This window comes from Nomascus leucogenys, chromosome 3, assembly GCF_006542625.1.
Source record: "Nomascus leucogenys isolate Asia chromosome 3, Asia_NLE_v1, whole genome shotgun sequence".
In the NCBI taxonomy this organism is placed as follows: Eukaryota; Metazoa; Chordata; class Mammalia; order Primates; family Hylobatidae; genus Nomascus; species Nomascus leucogenys.
The window spans coordinates 75,336,425-75,356,095 of record NC_044383.1 but is presented as its reverse complement, the minus strand read 5'-3'; the positions used below and the strand labels follow the sequence as shown (position 1 = coordinate 75,356,095).

At 39.2% G+C, this 19,671-nt stretch overlaps 1 protein-coding gene across 2 annotated transcripts in view; it reads left to right on the top strand.

Annotated features, from left to right (window-relative positions):
• RNGTT (RNA guanylyltransferase and 5'-phosphatase) overlaps positions 1-19,671 on the top strand; it is a 362,014-nt gene that overhangs the window by 12,983 nt on the left and 329,360 nt on the right. For both annotated transcript variants that reach the window (XM_003258324.3, XM_003258323.3), the window contains exons 2-4: positions 7,690-7,799; positions 19,262-19,365; positions 19,455-19,543. In XM_003258324.3, the coding sequence (XP_003258372.1) occupies positions 7,690-7,799; positions 19,262-19,365; positions 19,455-19,543 (303 nt within the window). The remainder of the gene's footprint in view (positions 1-7,689; positions 7,800-19,261; positions 19,366-19,454; positions 19,544-19,671) is intronic.

The window sequence follows — 19,671 nt, the reverse complement described above, 5'->3', positions numbered from 1 at the left end:
AGGCTGAGACAGGCGCATCACCTGAAGTCAGGAGTTCAAAACCAGCCTGGCCAACATGGTGAAACTGCGTCTCTACTAAAAGTATAAAAATTAGCTCGGCATGGTGGCAGGCACCTGTAAACCCAGCTACTCATGAGGCTGAGGTAGGAGAATCACTTGAACCTGGGACATGGAGATTGCAGTGAGCCGAGGTCACGCCACTGTATTTCAGCCTGGGTGACAGAGTAAGACTCCATCTCAAAAAAAAAACCAAAAACAGTTATTTATTTATTTATTTTTGAGACAGCATCTCACTGTGTCCTCCAGGCTGGAATGCAATGGCATGATCATGGCTCACTGCAGCCTCGAATTCCTAGGTTCAAGCGATTCTCCCATCTCCACCTCCTGAGTAGCTGGGACTGCAGGTGTGTGCTACTATGCCTGGCTAACTTTCAGGCTCCACTTCTAATTCTAGTTCTTTTGCTATTTCCACTACATCTGCAGTTACTTATTCCATTGAAGTCTTGAACTCCTCAAAGTCATCCATGAGGGTTATAATAAACATTTCAAATTCTGTTGTTGATATTTTGACTTTCTCCTATGAATCACGAATATTCTTAATGGCTTCTAGAATGGTGAATCCTTTCCAGAAAGTTTTTGATTTATTTTGCCCAGATCCATCAGAGGAATTGCTGTATATGGCAGTTATAACCTTATGAAATGTATTTCTTAAATAATAAGACCTTTTTTAGGGAACCCACTCTGTAAAGAGAAACAAAAATAATATAGGACTTGAAAATTGAAACTATCCCTTGATCCATGGGCTGCTGTGTTAGTAGGCATGGAACCAACATTAATCTTCCTGTACATTTCCATCAGAGCTCTTGGGTGCCTACGTGCATAGTCAGTGGGCAGTAATATTTTGGAACGAATCTTTTTTTCTGAGCAGTAAGTCTCAACAGTGGGCTTCAAAAAATTCAGCAAAACATTCTGTAAACAGATGGGATGTCATCCAGGCTTTTGTTGGTCATTGATAGAGCACAGATAGAGTAGATTTAGCATAATTCTTAAGGGCCCTAGTATTTTCAGAATGGTAAACGAGCACTGGCTTCAACTTAAAGTTATCAGCTCCTAACAAGAAAGTCAGCCTGTCCTTGGAAGCTTTGAATCTAGGCATTGATTTCTCTCTAGCTATGAAAGTCCTAGATAGCATTTTCTTCTAATAGAAGGCTGTTTTGTCTACACTGAAATCCTGTTGTTTAGTGGAGCCGTGGTCATCAATTATCTTAGCTATATCTTCTGGATAATTTGCTGCAGCTTCCATAACAGCACTTTACCTTGTACCTTTATGTTAGAGAGGTGGCTTCTTTCCTTAAACCTTATGAATCAACCTCTGCTAGCTTCAGATTTTTCTTCTGCAGCTTCCTTACTTCTCTCAGCCTTCATAGAATTGAAGGGAGTTGTTGCCTTGGTCAAGATTAGGCTTTGGCTTAAATGGAAATGTGGCTGGTTTGATCTATTCAGACCACTGAAATTTTCTCCATATCAACAATAAGACTATTTCGCTTTTGGCCAGGCATGGTGGCTCACGTCTGTAATCCCAGCACTTTGGGAGGCCGAGGCAGGTGGATCACGAGGTCAGGAGTTTGAGACCAGCCTGGCCAATATGGTGAAACCCCGTCTCTACTAAAAATACAAAAAAATTAGCCGGGTGTGGTGGCGCTCACCTGTAGTCCCAGCTACTCAGGGGGCTGAGGCAGGAGAATCGCTTGAACCTGGGAGGTGGACAGAAGTTGTAGTGAGCCGAGGTTGCGCTAACTGACTCCAGCCTGGGTGACAGAGTGAGACTCCATCTCAAAAAAAAAACAAAAAAACTGATTATTTCGCTTTCTTATCATTTGTGTGTTCACTGCAGTAGCACTTGTAACATCCTCCAAGAGCTTTTCATTTTCATTCACAACTTGGCTAACTGGTGCAAGAAGCCTAGCTTTTGGCATATCTGGGCTTTCAATATACGTTCTTCACTGAACTTAATCATTTCTAGTTTTTGATTTAAATGAGAGACATATGATTCTTCATTTCACTTGAACACTTAGAGGCCATTGTAGGGTTATTAATTGGCCTAATTTCAACATTATTGTGTCTCAGGAAATAGGGAGGCTCCAGGAGAGGGAGGGAGATGGAGGAATGGCTGCTCAGTGGAGCAGTGAGAACACATGCAGCATTTATTTATTAAGTTTGCCATCTTATGGGTGGTGTTCATGGCACTCCAAAACAATTACAGCTGTAACATCAAAAATCACTGATCATAGATCACTGTAACAAATATAATGATAATAACAAAGCTTGAACTATTGTGGAAATTACCAAAATGTGGCACAGACACAAAACGAGCACATACTGTTGGATAAATTACGCTGATAGACTTGATAGACAAAAGGTTGCCACAGACCTTCAATTTATTAAAAAAATGCAGTATCTGTGAAGTGCAGTAAAGCAAAGTATGCCTGTAATACTAGTTTCTCTCATAAACAACTGCCCAAAACTCAGGAGTTCCAATCAAACTATATTTCTTGCTCATATCAGAATGTATTGTATCAGGCAACTTTCCCAGGCTACTCTTCTCTGATTAGCAACTTGCTAGACTCTTTCCATCTTTGATGCTGTCATCTTAAACATGTGACTTCTAAAGTTGCCATGAAAGGGGAGGAGCAGGCATGGGTGATCTCTCAGGGGATTTTATGGCCAGGCTTGGTAATCGTATAGCTAACTTTGGCCCATATCCCATTGGCCAGAATCCAGATACATGTCCCTCATTCAACTACAAGAGAAACTGAGAAAGCTAGTCTTTCATTGTGTCCTGGAAGAAGAAAGTAAATTGAATGTGATGAACAGATAGTGTCATTTCTACCATGGCAGTAGATAAAAATTCTCCCAGGCAGAGACTGTAGAAAGAGTAGGGAAGGTCCACGTGGAACCCATAGAAACCTGACATTTAGTAGTTGGTTAAAGAAAAAAAAGGGTACAAAGGAGTTGAGGATGAATAGCTAGAAATTGATGGAGGTATTAGGTGGGTGATTGAAACTAACAGGAGTTTGGGTGTCATGGAAGGCAGGAGAGTTTTTCAAGATGGAAGAAGTTGTCAGATACGTGTAATGCTGCTGAAATGTTAAGATACCAGAAAAGTTGGTAAAATCTGTTGGTGACTGTGACAAATATTTTCAGTGGGAATGTGGAATCAGAAGCCAGATCGGAGTGGATTAATGACCTACTTGGTTGCAAGTCTCTTAGAGAGTTGTAGTGGATTGCTGAGGAGTATGTGTACATGGCTCTGAGACCTGTCTAAGAGGCTAATTGCTACCTTTCCTACCTTTCGGATAGAGTGGCCAAAAGAGTGGGGATAGAGTGGCCAAAAGGAATGATCAGAAGTGACTTGAGAATGGCCAGCTGACTTGAGGAGGAGGCAGGGGTTGGAACATGGAAGATGTAGGACTATCTTTGTCAACCCGTCTACCAAGGCCATGGATGGACCTTAGTCATATCAGCAGATGCTGCTGGGATGGAAACTAACAATGCCCAAAGACCAGATGCAATACAGTTCAGTTTACTGGAAGCAAGAGAGGAAAAAGATGGTGTACAAAATAGCAGTTGCCCCCCTTTCCCCCAATGCCAGGGTCTCTACCTTTGAGGAATGTGGTCACATTCAGGAGGAGAATCCTGATTTGACTGTGCACTATCTTGAATGGGAGCTCAAAAGCTAAATTATGCACAGTTATAGAGAAGTAAAGTCTACACTCTTGCTCACACATGTATACATAAATGAATTGGAGGTAATGAAGTAAAGATAGGAGTATGTGTATTAAACTTTTTTTTTTTTTTCTTGAGACGGAGTCTTGCTCTGTCGCCCAGGCTGGAGTGCAGTGGCGCAATCTCGGCTCACTGCAAGCTCCGCCTCCTGGGTTCACGCCATTCTCCTGCCTCAGCCTCTCCGAGTAGCTGGGACTACAGGCGCCCGCCACCACGTCTGGCTAATTTTTTTGTATTTTTAGTAGAGACGGGGTTTCACCGTGGTCTCGATCTCCTGACGTCGTGATCCGCCCGCCTCGGCCTCCCAAAGTGCTGGGATTACAAGCGTGAGCCACCGTGCCTGGCTGTGTATTAAACTTTTTAAAAAGTTTGGTTATGAAGAGGAGTAAAAATGAAGCATAAGTTGGGGAATAAGGGAGAGTTTAGGGCTTGTTTAAATGCTGATGAGAATGAGCCAGCAGATGTCTGAGATGCTGAAGATGTTGGGGGTGGGGGTTGGGAGAGGAAGAAAGGATTGATTGGTGGCCCTTGAAAGGCAGGATGGTAAGGAAATCCCGAGCAGAAGGGAGGATTTTTAATGGGAGGAGGAGTATGGGCTGAGATACAGAAAGGTTTATAGATTAACTGCAAAGGCAAGGCAAGTTTCTGCCTAATGGTGGAGAGGCATTGTTGAATAGCAGTTTCATTCATGGACTCTACATCCGTAGTCTTCATTTAAATCACTGTTTTTACCATTTATTAGTGGTGTGACATGCGGCAAGTTACTTAATCGCTCTTGCTTTGTTCTCCTCATCTGTAAAATGAGGAATAATAATAATACTTATTGTTAGGAGTAAGTGAATGAATTATGTGCAATATTTTAAACAGTGTCTGGCATGTGGTAAACATACACAATTAGCTTTAATTATCATGGCTTCTTTTTTTTTTTTCTTTTCAGTGAAGTCTAACTTAAAGTTGTCAGTTGAAAAGGGGATGTTTTAGGAATGAGGAAAAGATGTAAAATATTTATCATAAAGGAGAGCTAGTGGTGTGTGGTAGGATTGCCTTTGATATTGGTGATTATGAAGTATATTGTCACCCATCTTTTGTGCTGTGAGATTTGCTCTAGGAGGCCTCAGCTACATATTTGTAGGCACAAAGAAGTCAGGTGGTTAGGTTCATTGAGGTCTGGTTTTTTCTCAGGTGAGTGTGACTGGGTAATGGGGGCAGAGGAAGGAGGTTAAGGGTATTTACAGGGGACTAATTATGTTGATCCACTGTGGGCTCTGATGTTGGATAAGAAGGAAAGGGAACCCTGAAAGAGCTGATGGAAATAGGATTGGACTTCTGAGACAGTAGTAAGAGGGAGAGAAAGTCTGATGGGATGAATCTTCTTATTTATTTATTTATTATGTTTATTGCTTATGGTTTATATTTTCCTAATAGAATATAAACACTATGAGGGCAGGGCTTTTCTGTTTTTTGTTTGTTCGTTTGTTTTTTCCTTTTCACTAATGTAATCCATGCGCCTAGAACAATGCCTGGTACATAGTAGATACCCACTGTATATCTGTTAAACTAAATGAAGTAAAAGAAACCTAAATCAGATGATGGTGGAGGTGGTGAGAAGTGGTCAGATTCTGGATGTATTTTGAAGGTGGAGCTACAGGATTTGCTGATGGATTGGATGTTGGGTGTGAGAAAAGGAGAATAGTCGAGGATAACCTAAAAGGTTTTGGTCTTGAGCTGCTAAAAGAATGATGTTACTATTTGCTGAGATAGGGATGACCATGAAGGGAGCAGGTTTTAGAGCTTGAATAGGTTTTAGAGCTTGAATATTAAGAGATGAGATTTGGATATCAAATCTGAGACATCTGTTAGACATAAGTAGAGGCTCAGTAGACAGTTGATATCCATCTAGAGTTAAGGGAGCGATTTGAACTGGAAATATAAATTTGTAAGTCATTAGCACATTGATGGCATTTAAAGCCATGAGACTAGATGAGACACCAAGGGAGTGAATGAAAATATAAAAGAGGTCCAAGGATTGAGTCCTGAGACAAAACATAGAGGAGTCAGGGTGAGAGGGGGAGCCACTAAAGTAGACTGAGAAAGAGAGGCCAGAGAGCTAGAAGGAAAACCAGGAGGATATAATAGTATTCTGGAAGTCACGTGAAAGAAGTGGTTCAGGAGTTCCCTCTTTTGTCAAAAAGTGACCATTTGTTTCTTACGTTGCTGAGAGCTTAAGGTGAGAACTGAGAGTTGACCATTTGATTTAGCAATGTGGAGGTTATGGGTGACTTTGATTTTGTAGAAAACAAAATCTTAAAAAATTGTTTTTTCATGAAATTTAGCTGAAAGCCTTCGGACAGATGTTAAGACTTCACTTAGGTAGATAATATTGTTTTTATTGTGTTTGAAAATGTAAGGCCAGACTCAGTGGCTCATGCCTATAATCCCAGCATTTTGGGAGGTCGAGGTGGGCGAATTGCTTGAGCTTAGGAGTTTGAGACCAGCCTGGGCAACATGGCGAAACCTCATCTCTACAAAAAATACAAAAAATTAGCTGAGTGTGGTGGTGTGCACCTGTAGTCCCAGCTACTGGGGGGCTGAGGTGGAAGGATTGCTTGAGCCCAGGAGGTTGAGGCTGCAGGGGCTGACATCACGCCACTGCACTCCAGCCTGGGCAACAGAGTGACACCCTGTCTCAAAAATAATACATATACGTATATCAGTTAAAATAGGTTTTAAAAAAATTGGTTAGAGGTGACTTCCTCTATGCTATACTGTCATTCAGAAAAAAAGGTAAAAAAAAGTCAGTCTTTCTAGCTGAAATAACCACTGATAGTTGTTTGAAGGATGATTTTGGTTAGCATCCTCTCAGAATGATGTCATATTCTAGCATGGTCTTTATCCTGAGATATAGAATAAAGTCTACAACCTTTTAGTATCAGGTTTGAGAAAGTTCTAACCTGATAATAAAAACCGTATGGGGCATATAATCCCAGCACTTTGGGAGGCTGAGGCTGGTGGATCGCTTGAGCCCAGGAGTTTGAGACTAGCCTGGACAACATAGTGAGACCCTGTCAACGTGCTCCCTGCAGCAAAAAAATTAGCTGGGTATGGTGGTGTGCACCTGCAGTCCCAGCTACTTGGGAGGCTTAGGCAGGAAGACTGCTTATGTTTTTAAGAGTTTTAAATTAATAACTTTTTTAATGTAGTGGTGTAGAACTTAAATAATGGAAGTTCTATTCTCTGGTAATTTTTCTTTTGCTGTTATATTTGATTGTCAATTTTTAATAATTTTTTTTTGTCCTTGGCTGAGGCGGGAGAATGGCGTGAACCTGGGAGGTGGAGCTTGCAGTGAGCCGAGATCGCGCCAGTGCACTTCAGCCTGGGCTACAGAGCAAGACTCCGTCTCAAAAAAAAAAAAAAAAAAAGATGTAGTATCTTTTAAAAGTATAGTTTAAATTGAGAGTAGTTTATGAACACTTGCATTTTTAGATTGCTTTTCCACTTAAAATATTTTAAGAGGCCGGGTGTGGTGGCTCACGCCTGTAATTCCAGCACTTTGGGAGGCGGAGGTGGGTGGATTGCTTGAGCCCAGGAGTTTGAGACCAGCCTGGGCAACATGGTGAAACGCTGTCTCTACTAAAAACACAAAAAATAGCTGGGCTTGGTGGTACACACGTGTAATCCTAGCTACTTGGGAGACTGAGGCAAGATAATTGCTTGAACTCGGGAGGCAGAGGTTTCAGTGAGCCGAGATTGCACCACTGCACTCTATCCTGGGGGACAGAGTGACACTTGGTCTCAAAAAAAAAAAAAAAAAAATTTTAAGAAGACGATATTTGAGAATGGTTATAGAATTTTAATCTGAAACATTTCCTTTTATGGAAATTATTACCTATCTTTGTTGTTTAGGAAGATTCTTACCTCTGAAGACAATGTTAGGACCAAGATATGATAGTCAAGTTGCTGAAGAAAATCGGTTCCATCCCAGCATGCTCTCAAATTACCTAAAGAGCCTAAAGGTAAGAAACAAAACTTATTTTTGTCACTGATTTAATATACTTTGTTCACTCTTGTTCTTCAGGTGACTTTTAAAAAAATCTTACTATTTTAAAATAATTAATAGACTCAAGGGAAGTTGCAGTAATTGTACATAGAATTCTGTGAACCCTTCTCCCAGCTTCTCACAATGGTGTCATTTTATATAATTGTAGTACAATATCACAAGCAGGAAATTGACATTGATACAGTACTGTTAACTGATTGCAGATCTTATTTACTTTTTATATGCATTTGTGTGTGTGTGTGTTCTGTACAGTTTGATCTCATGTGTAAATTCATGGTAGTGATTATAGAACTGCTGCATCTCCACAGAGGAATTCCCTCATGCTCCCTCTTTATAGTCAGACTCTCTCCTCACCCCTGTCCCTCTACTCTGGCAGCTGCTAATCTGTTCTCCATGTGTAGTTTTTCCATTTAAGAGAATGCCCACCTGACGTCCCAGCCCCCAGCAAAACTTACTATAGCCTCCACTAACAACCACACCCTAAGCTACCAAGGAAACTGACTGTTTACAGCTGAAGAAACCATACAGAGACTACACTACTGCATGCATCCAGAATCATAACCAAAGTGCTTTACCCAACCAACACCACAGATATAGCTTCAGGAAAAAGTCCTTCCCTCCCAAAGCTAATTTCAAAAATTGGGACTGGGGCTGGGCGCCGTGGCTCATGCCTGTAATCCCAACACTTTGGGATGCTAAATCAAATGGTGGATCACTTGAGGATAAGTGTTTAAGACCAGCCTGGCCAACATGGCAAAAACCTGTCTCTCCTGAAAATAGAAAAATTAGCCAGGCATTGTGGTATGTGCTTGTAATTCCAGCATACTCAGGAGGCTGAGGCACAAGAATTGCTTGAACCTGGGAAGCGGAGGTTGCAGTGAGCCAAGATCACATACTAGTGCACTCCAACCGGGGCAACAGAGCGAGACTCTGTCTCAAAAAAAAAAAAGAAAAACTGGGGCTGGGGTGGTGGCTCATGCCTGTAATCCCAGCACTTTGGGAGACTGAGGCAGGAGGATCGCTTGAGGCCAGGAGTTTGAGACCAGTGTGGGCAGCATAGGGAGACCCTGTCTCTACAAAAAATTAAAAAAAAAAAATTAGCCGGGCATAGTAGTGTGTGCCTGTAGTCCCAGCTACTTGGGAGGCTGAGGTGGGAGGATCACTTGAACCCAGGAGGTTGAGGCTGTAGTGAGCCATGATTACCCATTGCGGCCTGGGTGATAGTGCGACCATGTCTCAAGAAAAAGGAGAAGTGAGTGTTACACCAGATGTGCAGATATCGATGTAAGGACATGGCAAACATGAAGGAGCAAGAAATATGCCACCTCCAAAGGAACACAGTAATCCTTCAGCAGCAGATGAAAAATTCATAATCCTTCAGCAGCATAATAAAAAAAATTCATGGAATGGTGGACAGATAATTCAAAATTTTGATACTAAGGAAGCTCTGTGTAAGAAAGAAGAGAATACTGAGAAACAATACAGAATACTGAAAAGCAATACAAATCAGAAAAACAATTCAGGGTATGAATAAGAAGTTTACCAGAGATAGGTATCAGAAATTCAAACAAATTCAGGAAATGAAGAATTCATTGAATGAAATAGAAAATAGATCAAAAGCTTCAATAATAAACTAGATCAAGCAGAAGAAAGAATCTCAGAACTTGAAGACAGGTGTTTGGAAATAACCCATAAGACAAAAATAAAGATAAAAGGCTAAAAAAGAATGAGCAAAGCCTTCTTGAGATATAGGACACCAGAAAATGACCAAATATTCAAATTTTTGGTGTTCCAGAAGATGAAGAGAAAACAAAAGGGTTAGAAAACCTATTTAATGAAATAATAGAAGAAAACTTTCTAAGTTTAACAAGAGGTTTAGACATCCAGGAGGATCAAAGATCCCCCAAAAGGTAATATCTAAAAAGGTCTTCTCCACAGCACATTATAGTCAAACTGTTAAAAGTCAAAGAGAAAATTCAAAAAACATTAAGAGTGTCTGGTCATTTATAAGAGAGCTCCTATTAGACTAATGGTGGACTTCACAGCAAAAACCTTATAGGCCAAGAGACAGTAGAGAATATATTCAAAGTTCTGAAAGAAAATGCCTACCACCCAAGGATACCATACCCAGCAAAATTATTCTTTCTTCATAAATGAAGGAGAAATAAAGTCTTTCCCAGACAAGCAAAAGCTGAGGGAATTCACCTCCACTGTACTGGTCCTGTAAGAAATGCTTTAGAGCATCCTGTACCTGAAATTGAAAGACTAGTAACTATCATCATGAAAACACAAAAATATAAATAAAAACCACTGACAGAGCAAACACGTCAACAATGAAGGGGAAAAACTCAAATGTTACCACTACACAATACCACCAAACCACAAAGATGAAACAATAAGAAAGAAAGGACAAAGAATATACAAAACAACCAGAAATAAATTAATAAAATGACAGGAATAAGCCTTCACATATTAATAATGACCTTGAATATAAGTAGATTACACTTTCCATTTAAAAGATGTAAACTGGCCAAATGGATATAGAAACACGACCTATCCATATGCTGCCTACAAGAAACTCATCTCAACTGTAAAGACACACATAAACTGAAAGTAAAGGGATGGAAAAAGTGTTCCATGCAAATGGAAACCAAAGGTGAGCAGGAGTAGCTAAACTTATATCAGATAAAACAGACTTTAAGTCAAAAACAGTAAAAGGAGATAAAGAAGGTCATTATATAATGATAAAAGGATCAGTTTGGCAAGAGGATATAACAATTCTAAACATATATGCACTCAACATCAGAGTACCCAGATATATAAAACAAATATTATTAGATCTAAATGGAGATATAGTCTCCCGTACAATAGTAGTTGGAGACTTCAACACCCCACTGTCATCATTAGACAGATCATCAAGACAGAAAATTAACAAACATTGAATTTAAAGTGCACATTAGACTAAATGGACCTAACAGACATTTACAGAACATTTTATCCAGTAGCTACAGAATACACATTTTTCTCATGAGGAAATGGAACATTCTCTAGGATAGACCATATGTTAGGACACAAAACAAGCCTTAACAAATAAAAAAGTCAAAATCATATCACATACCTTCTTAGACCACAATGGTAGAAAAGCTAGAAGTCAATAATAAGGGACTTTGGAAATTGTACAAATACATGGAAATTAAACATGCTCCTGAGTGACCATTTGGTCAAGGAAGAAATTAAGGTGGAAATAAACCTCTTGAAACACATGAAAATTGAAACACAACATCCCAAAACCTAAGAAGTATAGCAAAAGCAGTGCTAAGAAGGAAGTTTATAGCAATAAGTGCCTACATCAAAAATGTAGAAGGATTCAGATAAATAATGATGCACCACAAGGAACTAGAAAAGCAAGAACAAACCAAAAATTTGTAGAAGGAAAGAAATAATAAAGATCAGAGCAGAACTAAACAAAATAGACACTAAAAAAAAAGTACAAAGAATCAACAAAATGAAAAGTTGGTATTTTTGAAAAGATAAACCAAATCAATAAATCCATTGCTAGACCAACCAAGAAAAACGAGAGAAGACCCAAGTAAACTAAATCAGAAATGAGAAAGAATATTACAGTTGATACCACAGAAATACAAAAGATCATCAGAGACTATTTTTTTTTTTTTTGAGATGGAGTTTTGCTCTTGTTGCCTAGGCTGGAGTGCAATGGTGGGATCTCGGTTCACCGTAACCTCCGCTCCCAGGTTCAAGTGATTCTCCTACCTCAGCCTCCTGAGTAGCTGGGATTACAGGCATGTGCCACTGCGCCTGGCTAACTTTTTGTGTTTTTTAGTTGAGATGGGGTTTCTTCATGGTGGTCAGACTGGTCTCGAACTCCCGACCTCAGGTGATCTGCCCGCCTCGGCCTCCTAAAGTGTTGGGATTACAAGCGTGAGCCACTGCGCCTGGCCCGTCAAAGACTATTATGAGCAAGTATACACTAACTGGAAAACCTGGCAGAGGTGGATAAGTTCGTAGGTATATACAACCTACGAAGATTGAATCAGGAAGAAATAGAAAAGCTGAGCAGACCAATAACAGGTAGGGAGATTTAATCAGTAAAAAAACGTTTGTCAACAAAAAGTCTAGAACCGGCTGCCTTCACCACCAAATTCTACCAAACTTTTAAGGAAGAACTAACACCAAACCTCAAATAATCCTCAAAAAATTGAAAAGGAGGGAATTCTAACTCATCCTGTAAAGCTAGCATTATGTTTATACCAAAACCACAACAAAAAGAGAAAACAGGCCAGTATCTCTGATGCAATGATGGTTCAGCATATGCAAATCAATAAATATGATACATTACATCAATAGATTGAAGGACAAACACCATGTGATCATCTCAATAGAGTCAGACAAAGCATTTGATAAGAATCAACATCCCTTCATGATAAAAACTCTCAACAAACTAGGCATGGGGGAACATACCTCAACATAATAAAGACCATATGTGACAAGCCCACAGCTAACGTCATACTAATTAGGGAAAACCTTTCAGCTCTTGTCCTGAGAATTAGAACAAGACAAGCATGTCCACTTATTCATCATGGTATTGGAAGTACTGTCTAGAGCAGCCAGGCAAGAGAAAGAAATAAAAGGCATCCAAATTGGAAAAAAAGTCAAACTGTCCCTCCTTGCTGATGATATAATCTTAAATCTAGAAAAACTTAATGACTCCACCAGAAAACTCTGAGAGCTGATGAGAAATTCAGTAAAGTTGCAGGATACAGAATCAACATACAGTCTGGACAGTGGGTCACACCTTTGACCCTAGAGTGCTTTGGGAGGCTAAGGTGGGAGGATTGCTTTAGGCTAAGAGTTCAAGAACAGACTGGACCCCAAAGTGAGACCCCCATCTCTACAAAATATTTTTTAGAAACGTAAAAGTTATCCAGGCACAATGGTGTGTTCTTCTAGTTCCAGCTACACAGGAGGCTGAAGTGGGAGGATCACTTGAGCCTAGGTGTTCCAGGCAGTGGTAAGCCATGGTTGAGCCACTGCACTTCAACTTGCGCAAAGGAGTGAGACCCTGTCTTTGAAAGAAACACACAAAAAAAGAAATCAACATACAAAAATCAGTAGTGTTTCTGTATGCTGATACTGAACTAGCTGAGAAAGAAATCAAGAAGGCAATCCCATTTATAATAGCTACAAAAAGAGTAAAATACTCAGGAATAAATTTAACCAAGGAAGTGAAAGATCTCTACAAGGAAAACTAGAACAGTGATGAAAGAAATTGAATGGAACACAAACAAATAGAAAGACCTCCATGCCCGTGGATTGGAATAATTAATGTCGTTAAAATGACCATACTTTCCAAAGCAATCTGCATATTCAGTGCAATCCCTATAAAAATACCAACGACATTTTTTATAGAAATAGAAGAAACTCCTAACTTTTAAATTTTATTAAAAAAAACTTTTTTTAAAGATGGGGTTTCACTGTGTTGCCTAGGCTGGTCTTGAACTCCTGGGCTCAAGCAGTTCTCCCACCTTGGCCTCCCAAAGTGCTAGGATTACATGCATGAGACACTGCACCCCACCTGAATCCTAACATTTATATGGAACCTGAAATGAGCCTGAATAACCAAAGCAATCTTGAGCAAAAGGAACAAAGCTGTGGGCATCACACTACAGTATATTACAAGGCTATAGTAACCAAAACAGCATGGCATTGATATAAAAACAGACTAATGGAACAGAATAGAGAATCCAGAAATAAATGCATGCATTTACAGCCAACTGATTTAGACAAAGGCACCAAGAACATACACTGGGGACAGGACACTCTTTAATAAATGGTGCTGGGAAAATTGGATATCCATATACAGAAGAATAAAACTGGACCTTTATCTCTCACCATATACAAAATCAAATCAAGATGGATTAAAGACTTTAAATGTAAGACCTGAAAGCATAAAACAGTAGTTCTGAGACGAAAACATAGGGAAAACACCGTAGGACATTGGTTTAGTAACAGTTTTATGGCTAAGACCTCAAAAACACAACTCAAACAACAATAGACAAATGGGATGATATGAAACCAGAAAGCTTCTGGGCTGGGTGCAGTGGCTCACACCTGTAATCCCAGCACTTTGGGAGGCCAAGGTGGGAGGATTGCTTAAGGCCAGGAACTGGAGAACAGCCTGTGCAACAGAGTGAGACCTTATTTGTTGGTGGCACATACCTGTGGTCCCAGTTACTTGGGAGGCTGAGGCAGGATGACTGCTTGAGTCCAGTAGGTCAAGGCTGCAGTGATTCATATTCACACCACTGTACTCCAGCCTGGGCAACGAGTGAGACTCTGTTTCAAAAAATAAAATAAAAAAGCTTCTGCACAGCAAAGGAAACAACAGAGTGAAATAACAACCTATTGAATAGGAGAATATATTTGCAAACTATTCTTCTGAGGGATTAGTATCCAGAATATACAAAGAACAGGAAACAACAGGAAAAAAATCCCATTAAAAAGTGGGCAAAGATGTGAATAGACATTCTCAAAAGAGGACCTACAAATGGCCAGCAGATATATGAAAAAATGCTGAAAAAAAGCTCAACATTAATAATCATCAGGAAGATGCAAATCCAAACCACAATGAAATATCATCTTGCACCAGTTAGAATGGCTATTTATGACCAGATACAGTGGCTCATGTCTGTAATCCTAGCACTGTGGGAAGCTGAGATGGATGGGAGGGTTACTTGAGGCCAGGAGTTTGAGACCAGCCTTGATAACATAACGAGACACCATCTTTAAAAAAATTCAAAAATTAGCCAGGCATGAGGTACATGCCTGCCGTCTTACCTACTCAGGAGACTGAAGTGAAGGGATCCCTTAACCCCAGAAGATTGAAGTTACAGTGGTGAGCTATGATTGTGCTACTGCACTCCAGCCTGGGTGGCAGAGCAAAACCCTGTCTCTCTCTCAAAAAAACAAAACAAAACTATTATAAAGACAAAAACCAATAGATGCTGGCAAGGATGTGGAGAAAAGAGAGCTCTTATATGCTGTTGGTTGGAATGTAAGTTAGTACAGCCACCATGGAAAACAGTATGGAAATTTCTTAGAAAACTAAAAGTAGAACTGCTATACGATCTAGCAGTTTCACTACTGAGTATTTATCCAAGGGAACAGAAATAGTTTTATCAAAGGGTGGATGAATGGATAAAGAAAATGTGGCATATATACACAATGGAATACTATGCAGCCATGGAGAAAAATGAAATTGTCATTTGCAGCACATGGGTGGAACTTGAGTTCATTATGTTAAACGAAATAAGCCAGACACAGAAAGACAAATTCCACATTTTCACTCCTGTGGGAGCCAAAAAAGTTGATCTCATATCTGTAGTCCTATAACTTGGGAGGCTGAGATGAAAGGATCACTTGAACCCAGGAGTTTGAGGTTACAGTGAGCTATGATTGTGCTACTACATTCCAGCCTGGGCAACGGAGTGAGACTCTATCTCTTAAAAAAAAAATTGATCTCATGGAAATAAAGAGTAGAATGATAGACGATAGATACCAGAGGGTGGGAAGGGTGTGTGGGCAGGAGGAGCATGGTGAAGGGAGGTTGGTTAGTGCAAACATATAGTTAGATATAATGTATAAATTCTTATTTTTGGTAGCAGGGTAAGGTGACTGTTGTTAGCAATGATGTATTGTGTATTTCCAGGTAGCTAGAAGAGAGAGTTTGAAATACTCTTAACACATAGAAATGATAAATATTCAAGGTGATGGATACTCCAGATACCCTGATTTCATCATTACACATTACATGCATGTAACAAAATATCACATATACCCCATAAATACATAAAATATAGCATATCAATTAAAGAAAGTGCAGATTGTTTCTTTTGCCTTTTTTTTCCTGTGGAGACCCAAGGGGGAAAGAGGGAGGGAGCGGAAACTCAAGGATTAAAGTGGAGAAAGGGTGGCTTTTGGAGGAAAGTTGGGGTGCTGATAGGAGAGAAAATAAAGATGAATACCAAGCAGGAAAATTTGGGGATTGAAATAACCATCAACCTATGTGGTATAAATTGTCTTCTTTTTTATATTAGAGTATATGCTTCTGAATGAGGTGGAAGATGTATGAATTTACTATTACTTTTTTTTAGCCTCAGTTTAGGTGTGTGTTTCTAAGTGAGACTATCTTGCTGGCTGATTGTGATTCTAGGTTTTAAAGATTTTTCATACTTAAGGCCCCTGAATGCAAATCAACTTCTTCAGCTAGTGCTCAACAGAAGAAATAATGATTTTTGTTCCAATCCAGAAAGAAAAATTGGCTATAATCTGTTGGGGGAACCAGCCCCCAATATTTCAACGTAGGTTCTTTTCTATTTTCCCTAAATGTCGGCCGGTCTGAGAAATAAAAGGAGAGTACAAAAGAGAGAAATTTTAAAGCTGGGTGTCCAGGGGAGACACATGTCGGCAGGTTCCATGATGCCCCCTGAGCCACAAAACCAGCAAGTTTTTATTAGCGATTTTCAAAGGGGAGGGAGTGTATGAATAGGGCGTGGGTCACAGAGATCACATGCTTCACAGGGCAATAAAAGATCACAAGGCAGAAGGTCAGGGCGAGATCACAAGCTCAGGGCAAAACTAGAATTACTAATGAAGTTCTGTGTCCCACTGTGCACACATTTTCACTGATAAACATCTTAACAGGGTTCAAGAACAGAGAACCGGTCTGACTAGAATTCGCCAGGCTGAAATTTCCTAATCCTAGCAAGCCTGGGGGTGCTGCAGGAGACTAGGGCGTGTTTCATCCCTTATCTGCAACTGCATAAGGCGAACCCTCCTAGAGCGGCCATTTTAGAGGCCTACCCCTGGGAATGCATTATTTTCCCAGGGCTGTTATTAATATTCCTTACTGGGGAAAGAATTCAGCGATATTTCTCTTACCTGTTTTCAGCAATAAGGGAAATATGGCTCTGTCCTGCCTGGCTCCCAGGCAGTCAGACCCAATGGTTATCTCCCTTGTTCCCTGAACATTGCTGTTATCCTGTTCTTTTTTCAAGAGCTCAAACACACATGCTTCATGAACAATTTGTGCAGTTAATGCAATCATCACAGGGTCCTGAGGCCACATACATCCTCAGCTTATGAAGATGACGGGATTAAGAGATTAAAGTAAAGACAGGCATAGGAATTTTACAATTTATGTTCTTCTGCCATGGCTTCAGCTGGTCCCTCTGTTCAGAGTCCCTGATTTCCCACAACAATGATTGACTTATTGAGATGGGATTAATCTTCTAGTAATACGCATATGGCCATGTATACTGTTCTTCATTGGTTATTTAAGGCATTTATGAGAGAATTTTGACTGTACGTACTTTTTTACCCTATGTGTTAGAATTTAACTGCCCAAGATGTGATTCTTAGGCATCACATGGTACCTAAAAATCATGATAATGATTTTTGTCTTTTAAGAAATAGACAATACGTTCACTTAGGTCAAAAATCCACAAAAAAAGGTTGGTATCATGAAGTCTCCCTCTCACTTTTGCTCTCTATCTGCCTAGTCCCTCACCACATACCACACAGGTTCCACTGTTTTTAGATTTTTTAATACATCCTTTCAAAATTTCTTTATGTGTACGTAAGCAACAGAAAATACAGATTGCTGTGTTCTCCCCTGCACACTCAAGGTAGTACATTATATATGCTGGTCTGAACCTTGCATTTCCAACTTAATAGTATACTCTGAAGATCTTCATATATTAGCACATAGAACTTCTTGTTCTTTTTTTTTTCTTTACAGCTTTATGGTATTACATTAAAGTATGTATAGGTTGAGCATCCCTCATCCAAAAATATAAAATCTGAATTTTTTTAGCACCTACATGATGCCCAAAGGAAATGCTTATTGGAACATTGCAGATTTTGGATTTTCATATTAGGATTGCTCAACCTGTTAGTATAATGCAAATATTGAAAAATCTGAAATCTTGAACACTTCAAGTCCCAAGCATTTCAGTTTAGGGAGTCTTCTTACTACTTTACTTGGATGGTTTCTTTATGGAACTGGAAAATGTGTGCTGACATTTTCTGAAATTTACCAGCATGGGGTCATTTTTACTGCTTTTGTGTGTCTTCATTGCATTTTCCCCCTTGCATTGCTTCTGCTTCCCTGTAATCTGCCCCATCTTCTCCAGACTCCTTAGCTCTTGTGTAGATGAGAGATAGGTCTACCACTTTATGGTGAGCTCTTTCTTACCGGAAATGTATTTTTATTGGCGTTTTCCTAAAATCTGCTGCTCCTGGGTCTGCTTCTCTTTTCTTCCTTTCCATATAGCTTCTGCAGTGTTCTTAATTTTTTGGCAGAATTTAGACATTTTTTATGAGTGTGTGGATTTTATATGCCCTTGTTTTACAGAAAATGAAACTTTTTTTTTAAACAATTTACCTTGTTTTTATATGATACTCAAAGAATAGGAGAGGAAAATTTCTTATTTAATTTTTTAATCTTTTTCCCCTCAAACACATGGTTTTTCAAGTGATCCTCTTGCCGTGGCCTCTCAAAGTGCCAAGATTACAGGCATGAGCCACTGTGTCTGGCCAAATTTCTCTCCCATACTACCATCTTCTTAATAAGATTGTCTCTATTTTTAACCTTGTTTCTTTTCAAAAAATGTAACTTGGGGCTTCAGTATATTTTCAGAAAATAGAAGAGTTGTTAATAACAAAGAAAGGGACATATATATAAAATATATATAATAAGATATGTGTTTTATATGTATATATATGTATATACATATACATATGTGTATATGCATACGTATACATATGTATATATGCATACGTATACATATGTATATACACATCATATATATGATATAAATGGATTGTCTCATCTTTTAAGCCTGGGATATAAAATGGGGTAGTCAATAGATATTAACAGAGTTATTGGTGGTGGCTGCTTGGAAGGCTGGGGTGGGTGATTTGTGCCCAGAGCTTGAGTTGTGGTATACTTCAGATAGATGCCATTCCTGCTCTGGCCTCTTGTCTAATAAATCACAAGTGCAGAGGTATATGCAGCAAACACTAGAGAAAACTTTAGCATTTTCTCTTTTGCATAGACTTTTGTGATGTTGGCAGTAGAATTTGTTTTGCTTATATTCCTGTTATTTCCTTAGTTTGGGAGTTAATTTATATTATCAAGTGCCTGCTTAGTTTTAGTGTCTTGAATAAGACTTTGATAAGTGATACTTTTATTATCAATTGTTCAGGGGCAAAGTACATACAAAATCTCCCTCAATGTAGATGAATGAACTGTAGTATTGCCATTTAGTCAACATATTTGGGAACAAATTAAGTTACTAGTAAATCTGCCCTTTCTTTTTTGTTTTTTTTTTTTTTTAGGTTAAAATGGGCTTGTTGGTGGACCTGACAAATACTTCAAGGTTCTATGACAGAAATGACATAGAAAAAGAAGGAATCAAATATATAAAACTTCAGTGTAAAGGGTAAGTTATATATTAAGATTCTTTAATATTGAAACCTTTCATCACAATTTGTAATCCTTTTTTCAAAAAAACTTTTTCTATATTACTAGACATGGTGAGTGCCCTACCACTGAGAATACTGAGACCTTTATTCGTCTGTGTGAGCGGTTTAATGAAAGAAATCCACCTGAACTTATAGGTATGTTTGGCTTTACTTTGCCACTGTTGAATATTTTATTTTGCAGTTAGTTTTCTGTTTTCTTGTTTGCAGGTAAGTTGATATGAAAGTTTTTTTTTTTCTGTTTTAAATAATGACCAAGTAGTATT